Source organism: Triturus cristatus, chromosome 1_2, assembly GCF_964204655.1.
Source record: "Triturus cristatus chromosome 1_2, aTriCri1.1, whole genome shotgun sequence".
NCBI classification, from domain to species: Eukaryota; Metazoa; Chordata; class Amphibia; order Caudata; family Salamandridae; genus Triturus; species Triturus cristatus.
This window is the reverse complement of record NC_140580.1, coordinates 330,047,782-330,074,097: the sequence shown is the minus strand read 5'-3', so window position 1 is coordinate 330,074,097 and position 26,316 is coordinate 330,047,782. Positions and strand designations below refer to the sequence as shown.

Here is a 26,316-nt window from a genome sequence, read left to right as displayed (position 1 = left end):
GTTGAATGAAGCACCAGTGTGTCCTAATGGCAGAGCAGTGGAGGGATCGTTCATCCTGGATTAGTGTGTACAACTGCAAAGAAATCAATAGTTGTCCAGATGAAAAGCAGTAGTTTTCTGACAATGGTTTAATGATTTTTCTGTGTTAACCCCTTTAGTACAAGTTGAAAAAATTAATTGCAAATACATTTAAAAAGGCCAACAATTTGGAGGAGGATATGATAATGTCCTACTAAGAAATCGAACCCTGAGCCGTGCTACTGAGGTGTATTTTATAACTTACTGTATAAAAAAGTAATATGGAAATTGGGGACAATTCGTCATCTGCAAACCTCAAGTGAGTAGTTAAGGGTTGTTTGCAGATCAGGGTGGAGAATATCTGCTCTCTTGAAAAGTAATTGTAAATCAGGATTTTAACATCTAACTTTATGGCCTGGCAGCAGTAGTTGGCAGTACTTAAAAGAAGCTGTGGTCTGGAGTATCCCCACTTGTCAGCATGAGGAAAACATGTCAACTAGTGGTGAAGAGATGGCTCTCCTATGGGTAGTGATGCCCTTAGGCCTCCACTCTATTAATGGGTAAACCCAGTCTAGTTTGCTAAGGATGCTTTACAATTGATCAAGTTTCGGTATTTTTTTTTAGTTCAGACTATTCTTTGTTAAGGTTGCCACCTTATGTTAGGCTGCATCTTAAATCAGTTCTTGTTTTGAAGTTTCTCATTGGACACCAAGATCAGAATGTGATGGAACAAGGGGATTTTACTAATAACTATAGTTCCATTATGTGCTGTAATGTTGGAATTATGGTAGCATTTAGCACGATCAGTGAGCTGGGTGGCAACAATATCCAGCTAATTTCCATCTCTGAGGGCCATAAAAAGGTAATATATGCACTTTGGGGAATGTTTGATCAAGTAGAGTATTGGAAGCAGTGAGAAAGGAAGTAGTTGGCGAGCATGTGGCCATATGGCAGACTAAAAGGGATTAGAACACAGTGTTTGAGGACAGAGAGGAGTTTGAGCTGGTCCAATGTGTTTAAACAAGTCTAGAAGGCAATTGGTATCCTTTGGGATTCTTTGGGTTGAAAGATGTCTCAAGATTTCGTAGTTGTGGCCCATGCCTGGCTAACATATTTTATAAGGATAGTTTTTTCCAAGGGGGATTGGTCCTTGCTATTGGAGATGGAATATTGACATTGTAGTATTAACCTGGAGGTATTTCATTTGAAGAAGAACATGGAGGTCTTAAGGCTGTGTAAATTAGCATAGCAAAATGGCTTTGTTGCTATTTCTGATGGCTGTAGGTCATGCTGTTGCGAAGGTGTTTTGTACCATGTCATACATCATGAACAAATCTGTGAATCCAATATTTACAATCTACCTCCATTTTAAAGTCCTCCATCTCTCTTGGATTTTAGTTTGAAGTGATAGGGATGTGACCTTCTTAGGAAGCCTGCAGAAGTGAGTGGTTCAACATCATGTTCAGTTGGTCTTCCAGGATGTTAGTTGAGAGGTGCAGGGAATTAGCATTGAAACAGGTAATTACGTATAAACAAAAACGTTGTGAGAATTTTTGTTTGGCCTTGGTGTAGGTTTCCTTTTGTTCCATTTCAGCCCTGTATGCCAGTAAAGCAGCCTGGGTAAGGTTTTTGGTAAGCGGGTAATTGGAATTAGCTTTTTATTGTAACAACAGAGATGTACACGATTTGTGTGGTGGCCACTCGTGTTTAATATGAACTTAATTAAGTTGGTAAAGGATTTGGGGAGGTAGCTGTTGACATTCTAAGGCTTCTTGGAGTCATGTTCCTTATTTTAAAACAACATCATGTTGTTGAAAGGAAAACAGTCTGCATCGTCCAGTAATTGACTTTCCTAGCTGCTGTGAGCAGACACCTTTTCCAATTCTTTCCAAGTCGAAAACTGGAAGTAGGGTGCTTGAAGGCCTCAATAGGCATAAGGAAGGAAAAAGTACAAGTAATGTGTTCACCATATATACGTGGGTATATGTTTCTGAAGAGCCATTAGAAATGCATGGCAGTAACGTCTTTAATACATTGATGTCGTTAACAAAAATGAAAGAAGTAGAACCTGTTCCCAGCATTCAGTGTATTTGCATTTAGAACTCTAGGTAGCTCTAAAAAGTCGTTAATGGTTTGTAATAATAAATTATGCTTTCGTGGGCCCAATTTCCTCTCTTTACATTTACCCACTAGTACATCTTCTTGAAGGTTAGGCAAAAAGTTGTGTCCGTGAAGATTGTTGTAAAAAACAGATAGGGTGACTGAATTGCAGTCATATAATGTTCTTTAAAATAACCTGAAAAGCTCGGCTTTCCCCTCAAATATACAAATGTTAAATCAGAACATTAATTATTGTCATATAATATGTAGTACAATATATGGTAGCCTGGGGCAAAAAAAGTTAGTTTATGCTAGACATGGGGAATTATTGAGTCGTTTTCATTTCTAAAACATCTTTTGCCTGCAGCTCTAGGGGATTTAACAGTTGCTCCTTGGAATGTACAGCTACCAATGAACATATTATTGCTCAGAAATGTGTTAAGTTTAGAGTTCATGAGAAGAGTGCTGACTGAAAATAAGGATTTGAAAGAATTTGATAGCAGGTTTTGAGTATTCAAATATAATGTAATGCTTAATTTACTAGTTGGCTAGTCTGCATGACAGTTACACTAAGGAAGTACTTTTCTAGACTTTCATTTTGTAAATGTATGTTAGACCTTAAAACAACTGTTCATGCAATAGAAATTGCTAAATATATTTTATATTTAGCACCATTTATATCAATATGCTCAGTACAATTATGCCAACACAGGAAATATACACATGAATATCCCAAAGATTTTCTAGTCATCTTCAGTCTTCCATGTGTAGAGAAGATGTTTCAGGTGTTTCAAAGTTGTATGTCATGTGTCCCAAAAATATGTTTGTGGCATGTGTGCCTATAGGTATGCATGCTCTGCACACTCCTTCCATATAGTGTTGAGCTCGGATGTTTTCAAGTTGTTTGTCTTCAAAGAAGACTTTTGAGTCACGAGGTTTGGTGTGGTGTGACTCCTTCCTTGGGTGGTAATGCGCACGAGCTTCAACTACATTGTCAGATTTCTTCTTCTCCACCATTGGTTTCAGAGGTGGATCAATGGCAGTCCCAAATTCAGAGTGTTCCACATTCATGCTTCGGGTTCATGTGGTTTTCCTTCTACTCCTGCATCCAAGAAAAATTGACAGCGCGTATCGCTTCTGATATCTCTCCAATCCAACGTACTTCAGAGACTGTCACACAACTCCAGGTCCCTGACCCCTGGGCACACGCGCTCCTCCAGGGCCTCATATCCTTGATCTTCCACCTTCGATATTGGTAAATGTCCACACATGGTCAGTGATGTAAAGGATGCCCTTCAGGAAATGTCCTGCAAGCCTCCACAGCTTAAGCAATCTTTGCTTCTCTCCAGAGCATAACAACACAGACTGTGCTTCTTGTCTTGCCTTTTGTTAACGCAGAAACGGACTCTCAGCCCTCATCAGAATGACAATACAAACAGCGAAAGAAGCCCAAGACATCTTCGGGGAACCAAACCCCCTCTGCACCAAGAAAGAGAAAGACATTGCGTCTTCCGACATTCCTGCTTAACAAACCAGGCCATAGGTCATTGACTCCAGTGCATCCAATGCTGCTGAAAAGGAGGAAGGATGGGCTCTATCCACATCAGCGGAGTCCGCGTCTCCTACAAAGACCACACCCAGGCTCGTTGGTATGGGCGAAGCCCAAGCAATTCTCAAGTCTCATATGTGACCGTACTCAGAGCCACAGCACCGCTCTTGAGAGAGTCAGGCTTCCAGACCTGTGCACAAGAAATGTCCACCCTCTGGGCCTACACCGGGTTCGGGCTTTGGTTGGCACCCAGAAAAGACACTTCGAAGACTATCACCCTCACAAAAAAGACTTCCGCTTTTTTGGTTTGGAGATTGTACACCAAACTAAAAGAGGGGGAGACCGTGAACTCAAACTACGAAGACGCGAAAGTGAACTGATAATGAACTATAGAACCACAAATCTGGGGCTCAATAAGGATGCGGAAATGCATATTTGGTTGGGAGATGAATAGATGCTCCAAAAAACTGCTCCGACCGCGCCCTGCTTTACCCAAAGATAACACTACCTGCCGCTGTCAACAACTCTCAACCGAGGTTCCCCCTTTTGCAACCAGGGAACAGCAACGTACCCTCTTGTTACATGTAACTCTTCCAAAATACGTCTAAAACATGTGCACATACCAGATGGCAAACCTCCTGACCACTGGGCGTTTCTGTGTGAAATCAACATAATTATGCCCTTCATATTTTGATTTTATGATTTTGCTTTTCAGATATCAACTGATAAAATGTGCTGTAAATATGATATTCTTACATATGTCTCAATGTATAAACATGCCTGACACACTATTTTTCTTTCCTCCGGTGTCAACCATCCTCATACTTATACCGACATAATTTTTCCTTTTTACAACCTTCCTCATATTTGTATCAACTTTTTTTCACCGCCCTCTCACTCCTTTTACAATTGACGATCATTATTCCAATTCCGCGCAACCCCCTTGTAAATCCCCAATCCAACATGGCGCCCAGCGAAAGCATTTTGCCACTTCCGGGTTACGAACCGGAAGCTCTCACACACGACTCTTGTTTATAGCTCGCTACCATGAGCAGTCATTACCACCACAACAAGGACACCAACAGCACCTGGCATAAGCCGAGACCAGAGGTAAGAGACACCGACCCACGCTCCCACCTCCCCCGCCCCGCCACCCAGCATGACCTGACTGCCTCCAGCTTATACGTTTCTTTGCTTGTTCCCCCATGTGTTTTCTCCTCTTTTAGAAATCTTCGGTTTACAAACCGCCGCACAAAATAACCTTTTTACTTGAAAATCCGGTAAGGAATCCCTGAACCTACTTAATTATCCAATCGAACCTGCTCACCTTATCGTTTGGAGCATGCGTATGTCCTTATCACTCTCAACACTGTTCGGAACTCGCACAGACTAGCTTCTACGTGTGGCCTTGACTACCTACAGTGTATAGAAAATCTAAGAGCACCGCTTTCACTCGGCGATAGTTCCACTATTATTTTCTTGTGATTACCTCCTTGATAGAGATCGTAAAATTGACGATTTTTCACTGTTATGTAATTCATATGTCACTGTATCAATCTTCCTCAATAATATATGACTAGAACTTGTGATGCATGACGCGCCGGTACCTGACACCGCACGAAGTCACTTTATTGGAACCACATACCACTCCTTCCGTTGACAGATCTTTTTCAAAAATAATTATAAGATTTGTCCCTGTGACCCATGACGCGCCGGTACCTTCAACGACACAAAGTCACTGATTCACTTTTTTGGCGCCAAACACCGTCTTCAACACTCTCTCTAAGAACTTGACTAATGCCAAACCTTTCTTCCCTTATCTCATGCCTGAACCGGCAACCTTGATGTGACCCTTACAATTCTCACTGTAAATATATTTTTATCTTATTTCTGTTTACAATGACACCGTGCCTTGTTTTCAACACTATACCCGTATTGCCGAATGTATATCTTTCTAAAAAATACTTTACACGTCTTACGATCGCGTCATTTCAAACAATTGATACGCTTAATGACATACAATGATTACTGTTGACTTAAATTGATCACTCTGCTCCTTTCTGACCTACAATGCCTTGTATAATTTTCCACATATGATCGGTTATCGTCGAATCTAAACAATGTAATTGATACTATGCGTTATTTATCGCAATCATACACTGGGAACTGCTTATAAACTTGTAAAATGTACTATTGAACTGTAAAATGTTAAACCCTCTCCACAAAATATACCTACTTCTCATGTTCTACTCTCAACATTCTAAACACATCTTTTATCTTTCTTCACTAAAACGACTATACTCTGTATTTACCATTTTTTGACTTTATTTCTGTCTCCCTCACCCACACATTTCCGCTCCTTAAACACGCCACACACATTGCTTTACTTACCTGTACTAACCTGTCGCACACATACCCTGATCCCCTTCTCACCTTACCTTCACTCTCTCTTCCCATATCTACTTTCCCTCCCATCTAACGTTATGCGTCTCTAATTCCTATCACCAACTATTACATACATGATTTACACATGACCCGCCGCACCTTGTCTCTATTATACTTGGATTTACATTGTATATGTACAGCCCTGAGGAAGCCCCAGGCCTGATGGCCAATTAGGGGGCGAAACACGTGTTGGCTGTGCCATCCTTTCGTTTACAGTGACCAATAATAAAAAATACAAACACTAATCGGATTTATTCGTATCACTTGGATTTCAACCCAAACAACGAAAATTTACAATCTAGCCCAGATACACCATCAAAAAACTTGTTTCATTTTAGGGGGAAAGGGGTATCTCCCCCTGTCTCTGGGCAAGAACCAGTACACAAAGCCTACTCGCTTATTAAATGATGAGTAAGGGATGAGGATCTTTTTCCCCTCACATTCATACAACAACCCAGAAAAGACGTTGGAGCAAAAAAGGAATCCTCCAAAGTATGAACTCCCCCATTGGTCCTCGCATCCAAAGACACCAAAAAGACTTGACCCCCTTCAAGGCCAAAGGCTTCATTCATGCCTGTACCTTCTTCAGCACCGGAAAAAGTGTCGGCATCCAGACCTACATCTATGGCCAGCTATTATGACTCAGATGGGCCAATCCTTGAAAAGCTGCAAGAGCATCTCAGCGAGAAACTGAAGCAGTTATTCATTATCACCCCCATAGCGAAAATTAATACCAAAGTCCCCCTGCATCAAACCCCAGAGACTGCAGACATCTTTCAAAGGAAAAAGAGGACGACAAACCTGCTCCACACTTACCTTTTAGAGACCATACCAACTTTGAGGAGGTTCAAAGATACGGCTACTAGCCCTCCTCCTTTAACTTCTCCTTCCTCTCTTCCTCCTGCTTCCTCCACCTCCTCCACCTCCCCCTTCACCCCTGCCATACTCACATTCAGACTCAGACCAGGGGAGCTCTCATACCCAGTTCAGATGATTACGAGGGTTCATCCTATCCTCACCCAGGGAACAATCATGGAGAACTATGATATTAAGCCACCTGGGGATCCCGATTTAGAGCATGTCCCTTTAAAGGCTTTCTCGCCCCCCCCCCCCCCCCCCCCGACGATTTGACCACCTACCATGGGGCAGTACATTGTGCACCTGCCTATCATAAGATAGATATGCTTTTCTTACCCGAAGAGGAAGATTTCATTTTTGAAACACTATCTAAGGTGCTCCATGCAATTTCTTCCAATGTTCAAGTGTATGCTGAAGACAGTCGGATATCTTTGCAGAGCCTGTCAAGGCGTAGGGAAGAAATTCAAGAATACTCCATCCGATCCATATACACATGAGGAGCCATGTACCCCTGTTGTGCACAGAGCCCACAAGCGGGCCTCTGCGCAAGCCACATGTGACGCTTCACCACATGATAAAGAGCAAGTGCTTTGACACTGCTGGAAAAAGAGTAGAACTTCAGATTGTACACTAGTATAAATATGCAAAGTTGTCTCTGATGTACGCATCTCTCTTACTTTCACAGGTGAGAGAGATCCTCCTGAGCTCCTCCCAACACGATACAGACGTGACAAGGACATCGGGTTCCAGGCCAGGTAATAATTGCCTTCCCATTTCCTCTTCGCTTCATCTCTGCTTATCATCATTCATATGTACAATGTTCCTTTTTACTTCAGTATTATTCGCAGTCTGGCATACTGGCTTGTATTTTCCATGGCAACGCTTTTGACAGTTAAGTCTTATTATCCTCATTTGTCTTTTCCCTCATTTTTAGGTCTCGCCTGGCATAGGCTGCGCAGACATGCGCAGTCTCGCTGGTGAGATTTAATGATTTACGGCAGCTTTCACTAGCGGAGTTTAAGCCCCGCCTCTCTTTTCCATTGGCTGGTGTCACCGTTTATGGTAAACTGTGGCCAGCCATTGGAAAAGAGCTTCCAGTGACGTACACTTTTCTCTTTTAGAGCCGTCCCAGTTGGACTGGCTGCCCCGACTTACTGCTGGCGTAAAAGGTTTGTTATCTTTATGGGGCCAAACACATGGCCCCATAAAGATAAGAAGCCTTTTAGCACAAAAGGAAGTCAGGCGAGCCAGTCCAACTGGGACGGCTCTAAAAGAGAAAAGTGTCTCTGGGTTCTCTGGTGACTTTAACAACCACTAGTAGCATTTACTTTACAGCTCGTGGGTACGTGTAGTATGATATACAAGGGACGTATAAATAAATTAGATTTACCCAACAGGTGTAGGACAATTTTACCGTGACTAAGCACATGCTGTGGTTTGTTGTAGAGGTGAATGAGCAATTTTTTGTTTTGGAGACTGTTTGGCTACTCCCTGAAGGTGGTTGTGGCGTTGGATGATTTTGCTCTTGGCTGTGGTTAATATTGGAGTTGGTTTTTCCTGTTGGGTATGAAATATTCTAGATGTGGTTAACATATTTGATATCATTGCTTGCTGAGATGTTTTGGCTTTCGCTATGATAAGTTTTAGAGATAGTTTAGCTTGTAATTATGGTAGGTTCTACAGTTTGTTTGTTATTTGCTGTGGTTAGTTCAAGGTGTGGGTAGTCATCTTTATAGTTTGATAGGTTTGGTTTTAGCAGTGGTTTATCTGTGTTTGATTTCTGTAGTAGTATCACTTATGTTAGTTCTATGGGTAATTTGCCAGTTTCTTGTGGTTGTTTTTAGAAGACTGCCTCTGTATTAGGGCCAAAGAGGTGGTATATTGAAATGTAATTCTTTTTTGCAGCCATTGGTGTTGTGGCTGTTTTATCAATGTAGACATTTTCATATGAAGTAAATTTACACACACCATAATTAATCTATATTGCTTTAATTCAGGCAGCATTCTTTCCATGGAAGAGGATGCCAAACATCGCTTAGAGGTTTTACTGAACAGAGGTCAGAGTGGATCAGACTGGACGGAACTTGCAAAGAGGCTGCAGCTTCAAAGCTTGGTGGAAACCTACAAAGATTCGGCGTCTCCCAGTGGACATCTGCTACGCTGTTATGAAGTCAGTCCTAATTTCTCACATTTTTGTCTTACTGTTGGGTTAGCTGTTCTTTCTGTTCAATTTATTCTAACAGCAAACATTCCTTCCTTCTTTTAGCTTATTGGTGGGCGACTTGATGGACTAATCAATGCATTGGAATCCATGGGTTTAAAAGAGGGAGTGCAGCTTCTTGGAAAGGCATACAGTCCTAAAGATCAGCAAAATTCAGGTAATTTGAAACATTTGCGATGATATCCGCATGGATGACCAGCTTGTTTTCAGGTATTTTAATATGGTTTTTAATACATATATGATGAAGGTTTTTAAGTTATCTAGTTTACTTTGTTATTAAGGTGTTTCATGATAAATTTGCCTGCCAACGTTTAAATATGTACCTGTGACTTGGTGTATGAAATATGTTTTGCCTGCCAGCTTAAGCAATCATTTCCTCACCCATACCCCAAAAGCACACTGCTACTGTCTGGTGTGCTGCTATTTCATCTCCAGGTGAGCACTCCATACAGAGGCTATGTTAAACAACTAGCCCCGGCAGGATTTAAGTACAAATGTGACAACCTATGTGGCACTCTTAGATCCGATACTACCTCCAGTCGCCTGGGTGCTTGTCACGTGCCATCAACTCCTCTCCTTTTTAGGTCTCGCCTAGCGACGTATCGCATGCGCTGCTCGCTCTGCGAGATCTATTGTCGTCGGGTTTGTTTCTGAAGTGGGGTGGAAGCTCAGCCTCTGCTTTTCATTGGCGCGCATGTTAAACGCGCACTTTTGATTTGCAGTGAGGCTTTTTGGTCCCCTCCCTGTCTCCTTTCCGGCTCGCCCAGCCGGACTGGATATTTAGCTCGCGCACCAATCGAAGCTTCGCGCACACGTGTGTATGTGTGCGCAGGATGCCTGGTTTTAAAGTTAACACATCTAACAAACGGACTTCTACGGTTTAGACAGCTGATTGTAAACCATAGCTTGGTACGTTTTCCGTTGGTGATGTTTCTGCTTACAACATACAGAGCGTTTCTTGAACTGCCACAGTCACAAACAAAATGTATTCAGTTCGCCGTTGAGACTTAGGAGCCAGACGCTGCAGCTTCTGACTGATCGTACAGTACTGTTTAGATTTTTAAGTACAGTGAGGCTCTTTCCTCACCTGTTTGTGCGCCATATAAGCGGGAAAGCCTTTCATCACTTGGCCGGAGGCTCTTTCAGTGTTTTCCTCAGCTGTTTGTCTGGCACACAGTGACACTCCGTCTGAACTCTGAGGCCTTCCCTGCGCAACAGCAAGCGGTGTCCTTAATGGGTCAAAAACTGTCTTGTTGATATATTTAAAGTAAAAATCTTTGGACATTTTAAGTAGCTACGAATGTATGCGTTCAAAATCGTTCGAAAACCAACCAGCTAGGAAGATTTCTAAGTGCACACATGTTCATTTATTTGGCTGGTGGATTTTCACTTTAATGTTTTTGTTCTGCAGCGCTTCTGAATGGATTACAACATAATCTTTTGGTAATATCAGCAGAAAGCTGACTGCTGTGACATCACTGAATCATTTTGTCCCCTCCAAAAGGGTGTTGAGCAAGAGCTTGTGTTTTTTCTTTGTAAATGTAAAAGCATGTCAGGTGCTTGTGTGTTCACACTGCTGCAGCCCCGTATGTGTGCGGAGGTTTGTTATTAGCCCCTCGCTTCTCTGTTCTGCTGTAAGAAAGGACTGGCCTCATTTGCATATGCATGAGCCCCCTGCTGGGCAGCAGCCAAAGACTAGCTGAACCCTCGTCTCTGGCGGCGGTACATGCAGGTTCAACGGCGCAGGCGCTCTCTGCATGCATTCATATCTTGTGCTGTTTGTTCCTTGTGTAGCATTATCGAGCCACCGTTCCGGCTGGCAATTCACTCACTTCCCTAGACTCGGAAATCCTGTTCAGTGCACATCTGTAACCCGACATTTGGAGACCGTCAACATGGCTAACGGTGCTCTCGTCATGCCCTTAAAGCGCTTCACTTCTGCGTCTGTATTTGTTGCAAAGTGGGGGCTGCATTGAAATTGCATATCTCAATGCCACTGTAGCATGCATTGCTATACCCGAGTGACTGCTCTCAATGGTATCCAAACTGGCATAATGCAAAGGGAGGGAGCCGCTTTGCTGAATATGATGGGGGTCCTTGTTGCTTCCACATTTCACAAACATTCCTAGGCATTGGGCTGAATTGTACAGGTACTACAGGGGTCTCTGTGTTACACCCCTTGTTATCCAGTTTGAGAATTTGTAACGATTATGTTTATTTTTTTAATTCTTTTTATGTGCATTTGTGAGTAAACATTGAACAACGCAACAACATCGCCAGCACAACATGAGGGTAGTGGGGAAGTGTAGAAGGGGAACAAGAGAAAGACAGTATAGAAAACGATGTCGCAGAAGACTCCGCCATGATATACTCATAGAAAAGCTTGTACAAAGTAAATATCACATTATTTACCCGGTGATAACCATAAATATTAAAGAGACATTTGAAAGCATAGATAGCTGTATGATGAACATATTTAAATTAACAAAAGAAAATAGCAAGTAAGCAGTAGCCACCCATTTCCCACATTTTTCAGGATTGATAGGATGTGGCCTCAAACTATGCGGACAGTGATACTGTTAGGTTTAGGTCTGTAATATCTAAATCTCTGTGTCGGAGCCCATATATCAATAGGTCAGGAGCGAACAAAGGGGCATAAGTTCCCAAAAGGTGTTCAGTCGACCTTGGCAATACGTGATATCTTGTAGCCAAGCTTTGACTGTGGGGGCGAGTTCCCTCTCCCAATGAATAGCCACTCATCTTTTCTCCAGTAATAGCAGCATGGCGATGAGGCGGTGATGTAGCTTAGGGGAATATTTAACATAAGCCAGAAAGCTGAACAATGGGGACCGTGGGGCTATATAGCCAGTGATCATCTGTAAATGTATAAACACCTCCTCCCAAAAGGATGCAACCCTCTGGCACAGCCAAGCTAAGTGCAGAAAGGATGCCTGCGGTGCTCTGCAGGGCACACAAGATGAATCAGATGTCAGTCCTATTCAAAATAGTTGTTGGGGAGTGTGATAAACCCCAAGTAAACATTTTAAATGAATTGGTCTCAAACTATAATTCGGGGATACACATTTCAATTGTATACAACAATAAGCCCTTTTTTGGGGCTTTCGTTATTGGGGATCAATATATGCTTCCCACAATGTCCTTGCCCTCAGCATTTTAATCGGCGAAGAGTGTTGTATAGTGTTGTATAAGTGTGTAACTAATTTACGTGGAGACAGATTGGCGAGAATGTGTTCTAATGCCTAGAGAGCCTGGGCCGCAGTAGGAAAAGTTTTGTGGGCTGAGCGACAGGTGGCCTGCAGTTGACAATAAAATCGGATATCCAGGAGTGTAGGAGGTGGCCTATCTGTTGGCTGAAAGGGAGGAAGGAATTGCCCCTGTGGATAGATGTCGCAGAAGATCCTAAGCTTGTGTTTATGTGCGTGAGGAGCAGCTCCCTCGTCCATTAATAGCGGCAGTCTTATTCGACTAGGGGGCGGAGAAGCCCGTTTTCCTCGGCAGTAGTGTTGCCTATGACACCATTGCTGCGTCATTGCCCCTCTGCTACAAATAAACAAAACAAGATCAGTCAGGGAATCCTCACAAAAACCCTAAGATGAGAGCAGACCGCCTCCCAAGTATGCGCTACACCCTGCATCTGGCACCAGTAGCAAGTAGCAACATAACCGTGAATGGGTAACATAGCGCCCGCTGCTGGCCTCGCAGCTTCGAAGCACTGTAAATAACAGGTGATTTGAAGCTCCTTCTAACGATATCCTAACAATGGAAGCTGTGTCTGCCCCACCCACAGAGCTGTAGCCGTGACTTGTAGTTCACACACAGATCTTTGCAGCAAGTGCATTCACACACCGAATTATCTTTGATTTCTAGTAGTTACCTTGAGTTTGCTATGGAAATGGTTTACATTTCGCGCCCCCCACCCCCCCCAAAAAAAGAATCTTTGCCTAGATAATTATTCTGTTGATGTCAGGAAAGTATAGGTTGTAAGAAGAGCCAGTAAGACGGGGCCTCCCACATTGTTCATGTGTTTGCGGTCACTCGGCGGATATCAGCCTCTTGAGTACGTAGCGTTTGCTGCCAACCCCATAGGATTCATGTTATCGACCTTGAAAGGATAAAACCCCGAGGCACAGGAGCGTTGATGCTGCGGTCTACAGGCTGCGCACACATATCTCTGCAGTAAAAACCATCGACAAGGCCCACTGAGCTGTCTCCGGGTTAACTCACTGTAAAGTGTATGTGATCATTACTATGATAGGGAAACAGCACGTTCACTCTGGGGAATCATGTGTGTGCTGCGATGAATTATGAGTATTATTATTATTTTGGCACTGATAACATGGATAATAATGATATTACAACTACTACAAATAATAATCATAATAATGATAGTAATAATACTTACAACAATAATAATGACGCTGATACTAATATGAATAAGACTATCTTTTATTATGTTGTTGCTGATGAAGTATGGTTTCTACTTAAATGTGGTAGTGTCTCCTCTCACAGGTTTACCCACGAGTGTCATTTCCACCAATCACGCCCGCGTTCTAAAACCAGGCCACTTTAACTCACTGACAGCTTCTTCATCAGCCTCTGACCTATGTGCCGGGGCTGCCCACAGCAGGCGGAGACGACACTCATATGTAAATAGAGAGACTTCTCTCCAGGCTGGATTTCCTCTGATTTATTGGCGGGAGTGTAGAACATTAAATGATACCTTCCTGGCAAGGATGGCATCCTATTGGGCAGCACTGGCTAACTTGAATGATTTGCAAGACTCTACCAACATGGAATTCTTGTGCTTTGATCGCAGATGATGAAGGTGCTTTGGTAAAAGGACCTCAAAGCGTTTTTCTTTGTCGTTTTACGAAATTCCATAATGTCGGCCATCGATCACTTATCAAGTTACTTTCTGAAGCACTGGTCTTGCTGGGTAGAACACTTTTAAAGACTCACAGAAAGTGAGTTTATCTGATACCCAAATCTTCCCCGTCCGTAGACAAACTATGTTTTCAATTTTACCAACTCAGTAACTGAAGCATGGGAATAACTTAATCCTCTGGAGGCGGGCTTTGCAAACAAATCAACCTGCAACTCAACACATGTCTAATGCCAACAGCAACACCAGCAAACTAGGTCTAAGAAATCAACTTACCTTTCACCTAACTCCACAGGGCCAAGAACTACTATCCTCAGAAAACAACCTTGAAGATGCCCGGACCTACATCACACAAACTTTGGGCCTTTAGGAAACGTCTCATGAGTGCCCCATCTCTTCCATCAACCTTCCAAACTTCAATCCTTCAAAAAAACAACTCAGTACCTGTCTGTTCTCCCAACAATCAGACCCATGGTGGTTCACATAAAATCTCACGAGTGGCTCACCTCCTCCATCAACCAGTCTAACTACCATCCGTCAAAAAATAGCTCAGCCCTTGCCAGTTCATACAACACATAAACCTATAGGGCTACATAAAACACCCCAGGAGTGACTTGCCTTTTACAAGTCTCTATAGGTGTATGTAATTCTGGAGAAAAAACACACTTAAAAACTTTTATGGAAACATTTTCTCCACTAACTACTTTCTTCAAATGTTCCACATAAACAGCATTTCCAGACACATACTCAATCCTGATGGATGCTCTGCGTGTAGAAAAAGTTCTCTGTAGATTAAGTTTCCAAGATCACATAGATTTCTTATTTCCCTTTTCTAGAGGTTCCTTTCTTGACCTTTCCTCCCTTGTTTGTGAGGGAGGGAACCTAGTCATCCTATCCCCTTTTATCTCTTCTCTTCACTCCTCTTCCAGTACTCAGACAGGATCCTCTCCATTATCTTTCATATATGTTGATCACATCCTCTACCCCTCTTCAGATTCTAGTACCCCAAACTATTCCCTTATACTATATCTCAGTCCCTCTAGTCCATCTATCCCCAAATACCTCTACCCTCCTGTACATTAGAACATTTACTCTTGCCTGTACCATCCTATCTTTACCTATACCTATGCACTGGTGCCTCTTAACATGCCTGAAATTTAGTACCTCCAAACCTTCAGATGCCCTTGTACCGCAAGCCCTGCTTCCACACTAGTAACCCTACAAATACTCACACACTAGTAGCTATTCTGCTGCCTATACCCTAGTAAATCTACTCCTAGCCAGGACAAGGTGCCTCTCCCCCCTTCACTTTTACATTACTCCTGCTTTTTAGGGTCGAACCTGGGCAGCGTGTGTGTTGCTCTGCGAGGCAGGCTGTATTCAGTTAGGGATTTGAACCTCTGCCCACTCTCTGCCCATATTTTTCACTGGCTTGTGTCGTTATCCTTTGTAAATGCTGGCTTGTGATTCCTTAATCACCTTGTTAGTCCCTCCTTAGTACTGCCGTGTCTTCATTTAAAACCTCCCATGAGGACTGGCCCTTTTACTTCTGTTGCTACACGATATGTTCTATGTCATCTGTAAGCACTACTTTCTTTAATGGGTTTTGCCCTACTGCAGGCACGACATGCTTTCTTTACATTCTGCGCACCATGCACGCTTTCACTTTCAAAGCAGTTGGGACAATGGCGGGCGCTTCTTTGCAATGCCATAGGTCTTGCATTTAGGAGAGTTTGAGCTATTGGCATTGTAAATGCCAATGGCGTAAACTCTCACAAATGTGAAACCTATTGCATTGCAAATACTTTTTTGTTGTTAAAGAACCCATGCCGCACCTTCGCATGCATGAAGGCCGCGCCATTTTCTTTAAAAGATCATGCATCACCTCTATAGGCACCACCTCGGCGCGCTGACTTCAGTTCTTTTCTTTCCGCACCAGCCAGTACAGAGCTGTGAAGAGCTACCCTCTGGCACTTTTTGACAGGCTTTTTTTCAAAGGTTTGTTCAACATTTTTTGGGTGTTTAGGTTTTTTCCAACATATCAAAGCATACTTCTGGATTCAAACCGTGCGTTGCCTGCCACCACACTATGTCGGTGACGGATCCACGCCTGATTTATTATTGGTGCCTAGAGTGCGACCACTACTCATTCGTGCTCCGACTGCCAGGCTATGGCTCCAAAAGCTTTGAGGAAGCGGTCCCTAAAGCTGCGCACGGCCCAATGCTCTGCACCACATCATTTGCCCCAGAGGTCTCGTTCTCTGTCCCAGTCAAAAGGAAGGTCCGGGCACTGCTCAGGGAGTCCTAAATTCTCCTCCTCCAACTCAAAGTTGTCGGGTAAGTCAGCTAAGAAGCATAAGAAACACAAGAAGTGTCCTTCGACTTCTGTCCGTCCATCGGCCGATTTGATGGAGGAGTCTCAGTACTCTAAGCCTCTTTCTGCAGAACCTGTGCCTGGGTCGGCTCCGCACTTTCCTGCTTTCCCGGTAGCCAGAGTGACCCCCGTCCAGCTCAAAGAATTTTATGTGTCACATGCCTCCTATTTCGCGGCCTGGTCCTCCTGGCGCGCGTTCAGGCCCCAGAGGCTCGGAGTGGTCTCCATCGAGTTCCGCGCCAGCTCGTCCCCCCGACGTCAATGATCCTCCATGGATCTGGTAATTGATCTGGACCACTGCCGGGCATGCCACAGCGACATTCCATGACGCCGCCAGCTCCCCCCGGCTGTACCAGCTGCATTCTTATTTCTAACGAGCCAGAGCCGAATCGGCGCATATCAATGCCGATCCTGGCACCTATAGCACCATTGAGTCCTAAGTCAGTTGTTCAGCCTTATTTTGAAAGGCTAGGAATAGAGGAAGATTGGTAGGGGTCGCTGGACCCTTTACATGGCCAGCCTGAACACGAAATGGACTGGTTAGAGGAATCGGGTGAGGTCAGTGCACTGGATACCTCTCCTGATTCTGGCCTGCTTTCCCCCCTTACCGTGGCTAAGGAGGATGGAGCTTCTTATGCTATGGTGGTGAGAAGGGCAGCGGTGGTCCTGGACCTTCAGCTGCCTTCGGTGTAAGTCAAGACAAACATCAAGATGGAGGTTTTGCAGCCGGGTATCTCCTCTTCGAAACCCCGTCTGCCATTCAATGACGCCTTGACTGATGTCCTTCTGGGAACATGGTCCAAACCCAGCACAGGGGCTCCTGTGAATAGGACAACCTCCCGCCGCCATCGCCGTGCACCAGGTCACCCAAATTTCCTCACCAACCACCCTACCCCCGAGAGCTTGATGGTCCAAGTATCTACCTCACAAGGGGCGTTCCATTCCACATTCCCAGACAGGGAACCCAAGAGGCCTGGATAGTTGGCGTAAGAAAATCTTTTCTTCCACCAGCCTTGCATTGCGGTCGGTGAACACCACATGCCTATTGGGCCATTATTCCAACTCCCTATGTGAAACGTTGCGCAAGTGCTGCAACAGTTCCTGGAAGAGGCCCCAGCTATCCTCTCCCAAGTGGTATCAGACGGGAAAGATGAGGCAAAGTTCGCCATTCATTGTGAGCTTGACACAACTGACTTGCTTGGCAGCGCGATGTCATCGACAGTGACTGTTCTACGCGACGCCTGGCTAAAACCATCTTGCATTTCTGGGGCTGTTCAGACTTAATTCATGGACATGTCCATTGATGGCATCTGCCTCTTTGGAGGCAAATCATGCATGGCCCTAAAGCGCTTAAAGGACTTGCGGGCTACGGCCAAGTCTTTGGGCCTCTCAGTGGCCACACATCCCCTGTTTCCAAACCCTCCTTGTCCGGCCATTCAAGATCATAGGCAGCTCCTTGGTGGCTGGATCAGCCATCGCCTTCACCACTAGCAAAACATCACGTCGGACAGGTGGGTTCTTCAGACATGTCAACAAAAGAAGGGACTGATAGGGCTTATGAAGGTCCAACGTACATGCCCTAACCTAAGTAAAAAAAAAAGAGAAGGGTACGAAGTACCTTGGTGGTATATTGACCACTTTATGTATGTACTCTAGGCAGTGAGTGTCGGAACTAGGACCCTCACACACCCAGCAAGCTAGGTGTCATGCTTCATCATATGGATCTGCTCCTCGTCGGGCCAGTGCTGCAATGCCTGACGGGCACCCTTAGAGGGGCTCTTTATCGGAGATCTTCTGTTCCTTGCCATATAGGTGCCGTGAGTGTGAACGACCTGAGTGAGTGTAGATGTAGGAAGTGAATGTTTAAAACAGGTAAGGGAGTCCTCTGTGGTAACCTTTATTCTGAGAGGGACCCAACCTGATTAAAAGGGAAACAGGGGGGGCGACTATTTTGTTATTATGTGACAAAAATTGCGCTCTAACCGCGGATGGTCAACATGTTTCTCGCCAAAGTAGCCTTCCTTGTTGCTATCACACCTCTTAGAAGAGTTGGTGAACTCCAGGCATTTGCCATACATGAACCATTTTTGCAAATCCATCATAACAAAGTGGTTCTTAGGACTAACCCGAAATTTTTCCCTAAAGTCGTGTCTGCCTTCCACCTTAACCAGTCGGTAGAACTCCCAGTTTTTTTCCCTCTACCAGACTCAGTGGCAGAACGAGCTCTTCAGGCACTAGACGTTAAAAGAGCAATACTCTACTACGTTGAAAGAAAAACATCCTTTAGATAAAACTAAACAACTCTTTGTGGCTTTCTCCCCACTTCATAAAGGCACTCCCATCTCAAAAGTAGGGATTGCAAGGTGGATTGTTAAGTGCATCCAAATATGCTATCTTAAAGCCAAACATACATTAACCATTTCCCCTAGAGCTCATTCCACATGCAAACTAGGGGCTTCTATGGCTTTCTTAGGGAACATTCCCCTAGAGTACATCTGCAAGGCAGCAACTTGGTCTACACCGCACACTTTCACAAAACACTATTGTGTAGATGTGCAAGCAAAACAACAAGCTAGTGGAGGGTCAGATTGTATTAAGAACACTTTTTCAGACCACTGTAACAGATACAGGTTAGCCACCGCTCAGGAGATAAGTGCTGTATAGTCTATGCAAGTATATAATCTACAGCTCATATGCCGCAAATGGAAAATGCTACTTAACAGTATGCATCCGTTCTTGGTATGTAGAGCTGTAGATTCATATACACCCACCCGCCTCCCCGGGTACCTCTATCTGTGGCAGTGCTATCTTACTTAGATACATCACAGATGGACATCTCTTTCTATTTCTTACTAACTCCATCATCACCGTTTACGGCGAAAACAATCTGGAGATGGAGTCGATGCGCGTGCGCACTATCACCCTAAGGAGTCACCTATCTCGTGACTACAAAGACTTCTTCCAAGACAAAAACAAAGTGCAAACATCCGAGCCCAACACCAGATGCCGATCTATGCAAGTATATGAATCTACAGCTCTACATGCCAAGAACAGATGCATACTGGTAAGTAGCATTTTCCTTACCAATAATGCATTAATCTCAGCGTTTACCGATTGTCAAGTTTTAGTGTATGTTTAACTCAGTTTCGGTAATCACTTTGCCCCATTTTTAGCAAACCCGAATTCAATGGCTGCACTTTCAGGATCATTTAGGGAATAGCTTCTAAAGTAGATAAGACAATCATTTTTGATTCTGCATGCCAATGGTCAATATCATAATTTATCAGTTTTTATATGTATCAAGTTGATTTCATTGGAAATTGAGTGATGATGGAATATTGATAGGTTTTTCAAGTGCGTACACTATTACTAGTGTTCTAGCAGTATATTTTCGATTGTAATGATTTTTAATGTTTGCGCAATTGGCCAAATAAATTTAAATCTTTCATGGCTGAGGTTGTGGTTGTGTTGTAGGGGACAGCTCTCTTCTGTTCCTCTCCTGCTGCAGCAGCTGCCTAGTCATTTTAACTTCACCATACTCAGCTGATAGGAGGCAGTATATTGCATTTCCTTTCCGGCTGGGTATTTATCACATCAGACAGATGGGTCTTGCTGATCATTCAAAGGGGCTATGTCCTGCCTTTCAATACTTGCCCATGCCATTTTCACCCCATCAGAGCGACTCAGTGGACCATTCTGCAATCTTCCTGCAAGGAGTCTACATTTTTCTAGCCAAGGGTGTCATTGGCAGGTGCAGGCTTCAGAAAGAGGAGAGGGTTGCTTTTGAGCTACTTTCTTGTAAGGAAGAATGGGGAAGCCCTTAGGCCTACTTTCTGCAGAAGGACACATTCAATGCCTCTCAATCTTTCCACTGTGGACCCAGGAGACTGGATGGTGTACATTGAGTTGCAGGACTTGTATTCTCACAGAGCTGACCTGCAGTCCCTTAGGCGTCATCTGCGATTCACAGTGTTGTCGGAACACTTCCAGTTTGCAATGCTCCCCATCAGCCTCACCTCAGCCCCATGAGTATTCACAAAAGTGATGACAGTGGTCACGACCCAACTTTGGAGGTTGGGGAATACATGTGTTTGTATATCTCAGTAACTGGCTGCTCCAAGTGGGCAAACCACAGTTCGGTGTAAACCACCTCTGGACCAGTCTGAACCCCTGACATCTTTAGGGTTTCCCATCCATAAGCTGCTGGGCCCCATGCAAAGTATTCCCTTCCCTGCAGCTGTCCCAGACACAGTGGTGTTCAAAGCCTTTCCATTGCTGCAACGAGCCTTTGACATTCTGGATATGTTCCCGAAGTTTTGGGCTTAATCCTGGGTGTCAGTGAGGATGGCACTGAGGCTTATTAGACTCCTCATTCCAAAACCATATGCGGGCCATGCGGACTCATACCAGATTTCGCAGTAGAGGGCTCAGGATTTTCTGTGATGGCAGAGAAGCACTGGCATGTTCTGCATCAGGCCTCCTTTCCTCCTTCACCAAGACTTTATGGTTGTGACAAATGCATTATTACTGGGTTTGGGAGATCATCAGGAGGACATGAAGGTCAGAGGCCTCTGGTCTCTGGCAGAGAGCCACTTTTAAGGAGCTTTGTGCAATCTGTCTGACCCTTAAAGTCATCCTGCCATCCATCAGGGGGAGGGCTGGCGCAAGTCCTCGCGGCGGACAACAAGACTGCCATGTGGTATGGCAACAAGCAAGGCAGAGTATAGTCCTGGATCCTGTGGCAGGAGGCGCTATGTCTCTTAATGTAGCTGGACAAGCAGAACCTCTTTTTGGTGACAACCAACTAGCATGTTGGGAAATCTGTTACTCTTCTACCATTGTGTGTGCCTTTTCACCCTTCAAAACGGAAGGAGCGAACAATCCTAAAAAGACTTTGAACTTCTACTTCGACAGCATAAAAGGTTTTGATGGTACAAAGACATGGAAGCTGTACAGAAAAGGGACTGGTAAGGATAGATTGTCCTCTGCATCAAAATCTACTGCTTGTGGACCAAGAAGCAACCCCTGAAGACCTTCAGGGGTTGCTTCTTGGCTCATTTACCCAGTGTCAAGGGCACTGCACTGTGATGGCATTGGCATGGGGTGTGGCACTGTCAAAGGACGTGCCGGTTCTAAACATCTGCCAGGCTGAAACATTGGCATCGTGGCACACAGTTTACAAAAAAATACCACCTTGACTGCTAGATGTGACAGGTGGGCCATTTTACTTGCTTGGTCTTACAACACTAAGGGCCTGATTTATGGTTTGGCGGATGAAGTAAATGCAGACAGTGTGGCGTAGGACTTTACGTTCACCACCCTGCCTTTACTTTGAGGTGCTTGTGGCCCCTGCAGACATCTCTATACATTGCTGGAACCACACTCATGGCTATTCCTGTCAGTATAGGAAAGGTTTAACAGACGGTTCCATCAAACATGGTTGCCAACGTCCAACTTTTCCAAAGTTTTTTTATATTTCAAAAACAAGCTCCCAAAATGGTAGTTTGTTTTTGAAAAAAACTAATGACCTCTATTGTGTGGAGGTAATTTTTCTCTTTTTTAGTGTCTCTCAGGGTACCTGCCCATCATGGACAGTTAAAAAGAAAAAAAAGGTATCTGACTGCCCCCCTCCCCCCCCCCCCTCCCCTAAATAGGGCAACAGTCAAGTGGATTACCTCAGACGGCCCTTACTCCCTCGGGTCATCAGAGTAAGTTTACCCTGAAGGTTCACATTTTACTCCAGTGGCATAAACCTGGCAGTCCATTTGCATCTAAATCATGTGGGCGGCCTGAGATTTTTGCAGAGAGGGTACTCCATCACTGCTGCAACAGAGTACCCTCTCCGCCAAACTCTAAATTAGCCCATTAGTAGTGTGAGTTGGGAGGTATTGCTGTGGTTTCTACTCTAACGTTGAGAAACTATTTTTAGAAGTATTCATCTGTAGAACATGTTACTTACCATTGGTAACTCTCTTTCTAGTGGGTGGTGGTAACTCCTTGTGGATACTCTACCTGCAGATTCCTTACTACCCCCATCACACCCCCTTTCTGTGGGCATAGACTCCTGGACAGCATAATGTGCCAACTTACAGTTTGTCACACTGTCACCTGCAACTTGTTCGAAGAGCTCCGCATCAGAGGTCCGGAATGAGAAAGATTAAGAAACTGACACTAGTGCATAGGAGTGACGCTTATATATAGCTCTGCTCTGTCACTTCTGGGACAGTAAAGAGTCACAGCGGAGCCACATGGTGGCACATATCTGCACATAGGAGCATTGCTATAAAACTCTCTGGATCCAGTCTCGTGCCTGGGCATACGCTAAAGCTGAGGAGTCTGCTTTTAGAGAATCCACCAGAAAGAGCATAGTCAAAGGTAAGTATCTTTTTCTTCCCTCCCCCACCCATTTCAATGTACGTCTACATGGAAAGCAAGGAACCCCACTGTTGGGTTGCTTTTTCATTATTGCTTCCATTCCCCAGCGCACTCTGCTATTAGTTATTAAATCATACGTCTGAGCACATTGACCCTATTCCAAAAGCTGGGCTTTTGCTCCAAAGTCGATTTTGTGATGAAGAAAAGACCACTGTTGCATTGATGGGTTTTTGCCTTTGCCTATGCAGATAATTCCTCTGTAAAAGAATGCAGTGACTTCCTGGACCCCGTAGCAACTTTATCCTATGTTTTTCATTGCTGTCTTCTGCTTCCTCCCTAACATTTTGTATTTTATTGTATATGTCCTGTAGAACTGTAATATTGCTGAATGCACTCAAAACAGGTTTTCCCCTCTTCGCCTTCTCTTTGTGTGGTTTCTAAAGAGGTCCTCTCTAACATCAGATCCCATGCCTTACTGCTAACACATTATAAACCAAAACTGGGCTCTGGCTCAAAAAATCAGCTGGACTAAGCCAAATTAACCAAACCAACAACACATCTTGTCCAAACTGAGACCTATTAGACAACAATCCCTTTTCAGCAAAAACCAATCATGAAGTGAAACAGGAAAGGAAGGCTTTACGAATTGCCTATTACTCAGAAAAACATGTATTACTTATTCCACATTTTTCTTTTTTGTGTGATCCGCAATAATTCATTGCACATTTGAATTTTACAAAACACAATACAATAAACATACAAATATATTCAAACAAAATAAAACAAGACTGTAAATACCCTAGGGTTTTTTTTAAACTGCATTCATTCATCAAGCATTCTTGGCCAATCCATTCATACCAGCAACTGACATACACTACAAAAAACGGTCCTTATAGCACCTCTCCCTTTTGAGATGAATTATTATCCACACTTTATGTGTATTGCGACATTTTATCTTTTTTTCAGTTAAAGCACCAAAAGCACATATAGGGCAGAGCTTTCAAAATGGATGTGTAAAGGACCGACTGGTCGACGCGTTTCGAACCTCTATCTTTATGAGGTTCTCCTCAGGACCAACCAATTTCTGTGAAACGAAACAAGAAAACAAGAAACCTATTTAGAAAAGTGAACACAGCTTAAGAACTAACGCCAGCCTCCACCAGCGGTTTAGTACACCCACCTTAAGAAAGTGTGTCAGTATAACCTTCAAAGAACTCTAATAGCTTCAACTGGAGCTGTGAAAACAAATAGAAAATTCCCACTCGTATTGTCATTCTTCCTATGATATGACAAACATAACAGACAACACAACAGCTAAGTTTCATTTTTTCTCACCCTGAATTCCTCCTATAGTCTGACTCGATATATTGGCAGATCAAATATTTCCGTCCCGACGTGGTCTCTCACTTTTACAAGTTTGCTGGATACTCAGTCATTTCCCTTTCGTTACTCGTATCGTCCACTGAAACTGAAGGTCAAAAGACGTCGCCATTAGATAAAATCGACTATTTCTATCGGCGCAGTTGACTAAGATGTAAAAAAGGATCCGTATCCCGCTTACCGAAGTTTTCACTGTTGCGGCATCAAACGATCCCGTTAGTCCACGTAAGGCACGTCCAGCCCAAACCGGATGGAATTACGATTGATTCCTCCCGGGTAAAGATGCTGCCATTGACTCATGGGAATTGTAGTTTCTTCCAACAAAAAGGTGGGAGATGTAGTTTCCTGCTGGAGTGATGCCGACCTGGCGTTTTTTATGCATACTAGAAGGAAAGCGGCATTGCTATAATAAACGATGAACTTAGTAAAACGGAGCCTACAATGCTGCGATGGTTTAGTGGTACAATTAAACGCCTAGCCTGTAAGGACAGCCAAACCTAAGGGCATCTTCATGTTGTGATTGGTCTAAAGATCTCTGCTGTCTCATTAAGTCCGTTCGTTGTCGTATTAAATTTCATAATAAGAAAGGCCTCTCGTTGGCTCAAGAGCCTCTCCAAATCACCCCCACGGGGGTCTTTCTCAATTTTGGACAGCACTGTCCATTTGAAGTCTTCCTCACAGTGTGTTTTTGAGACCCAGTGACTTACTAGCGGAGCATTTTCCACTCTCCGTCGAATCCTCGACTTGTGCTGAGTGATGCGCTGACGAACTTCTTGAGAAGTCTTTCCAATGTAGAGTTTTGGACATGGGCAAGTTACTGCATAAACGACATTCTTGGTTCTACAGTTTGTAAATGTGTTGTGTTTCCAATTAATGTTATCGAAGCAAAAGACATCTCCTTCTATGGTTTGCTCGCAACACATACATGTCCCGCATTTGTGATGCCCTACGATAGGTGGCAGGGCTAGCAAACCTCTCAAAGTAGGGGTCTGCTGTTTCGGTAAAGCTGCTCTAACGATGAAATTGGCTATGCTTTTTTCTTTTTTGAACGCAAAGAGGGGTGGTGTAGAAAAGTCCTCATGGAGGTCTTTGATCAAATGCCAGTTTGAAAGGATCAGTTTGCGAAGTTGGTGTGTGTTCGGGCAAAACGTTGTGACGCAAACTGGCCTATTAACCATCTTTTTTGTTTTTTGCTCCAACAGTATTTCCCTTGGAGTCCACCATGCTCTCTTAAGGGAATGTTTGAGTAATTTTTTTGGATACCCCCTTTCCATTAAACGTTCTTTTAGTTTGTTAGCATGAGCAAAATATTCCTCTTTTTTTGAACAATTCCTGCGGATCCGCAGGAACTGACCGTATGGCAAATTCTGTCTCAAACTTCGAGGAAGGTTGCTGGTGTAATGGAGCGCCTTGTTTCTATCAGTTGATTTTCTGAAAAGTGTAGGTTCGAGGCATATGAGCTGCAGATTGTACACTTAGCATAGGTCGCCATCTGGTGTTGGGCCCGGATGTTTGCAGTTTGTTTTTCTTCTTGGACAGTCTTTGGAAGTCACGAGTTTGGTGACTCCTCCTTTGGTCCGTACTGCGCATGGGCTTCGGCTCCATCCTCAGATTGTTTTTTTCCGCCATCGGGCTCGGATGTGATACTTCGTGCTCCGGCTTCGAACTTCTACGGTTCCAGCCTCGACGGAAAATCCTCGATTCTTCGAGTTCCTTCATCATCTTCATCTCTCGAAGCGGCACTTTCTCCATCCCGTACATCGACACCGGCCTTCGGGCCCTCCGCGACTCCGGTCCCGGCCGATGGAAAGGACTCCGTTCAAAAAGTGCCCAAAATGTGGGTCTAAATTTCCCCACACCGACCTCCATCAGGTGTGTAACCTTTGCCTCTCTCCGGAACACGAGGCTAGAGACTGCCCCGCCTGCAAGTCTTTTCGATCGAAGAAGACCATCCGAGATCGAAGAGCTCGACGCACCATGGCGCACTCATCCTCTGCAGCTCCACCGGACATCTTCGGAGACGACGCCGAAGCTTCGGGGCAAACACACACCGAGCAGGAGGAAGACGTCGTCAGCGCTTCCGAGGCCGACGA

At 44.1% G+C, this 26,316-nt stretch overlaps 1 protein-coding gene across 3 annotated transcripts in view; it reads left to right on the top strand.

Annotated features, from left to right (window-relative positions):
- The window catches only part of NFKB2 (nuclear factor kappa B subunit 2), a 214,473-nt gene that overhangs the window by 179,426 nt on the left and 8,731 nt on the right, over positions 1 to 26,316 (top strand). For all 3 annotated transcript variants that reach the window (XM_085603918.1, XM_085603919.1, XM_085603920.1), the window contains 3 exons: positions 7,656 to 7,725; positions 8,968 to 9,140; positions 9,237 to 9,348. In XM_085603918.1, the coding sequence (XP_085460044.1) occupies positions 7,656 to 7,725; positions 8,968 to 9,140; positions 9,237 to 9,348 (355 nt within the window). The remainder of the gene's footprint in view (positions 1 to 7,655; positions 7,726 to 8,967; positions 9,141 to 9,236; positions 9,349 to 26,316) is intronic.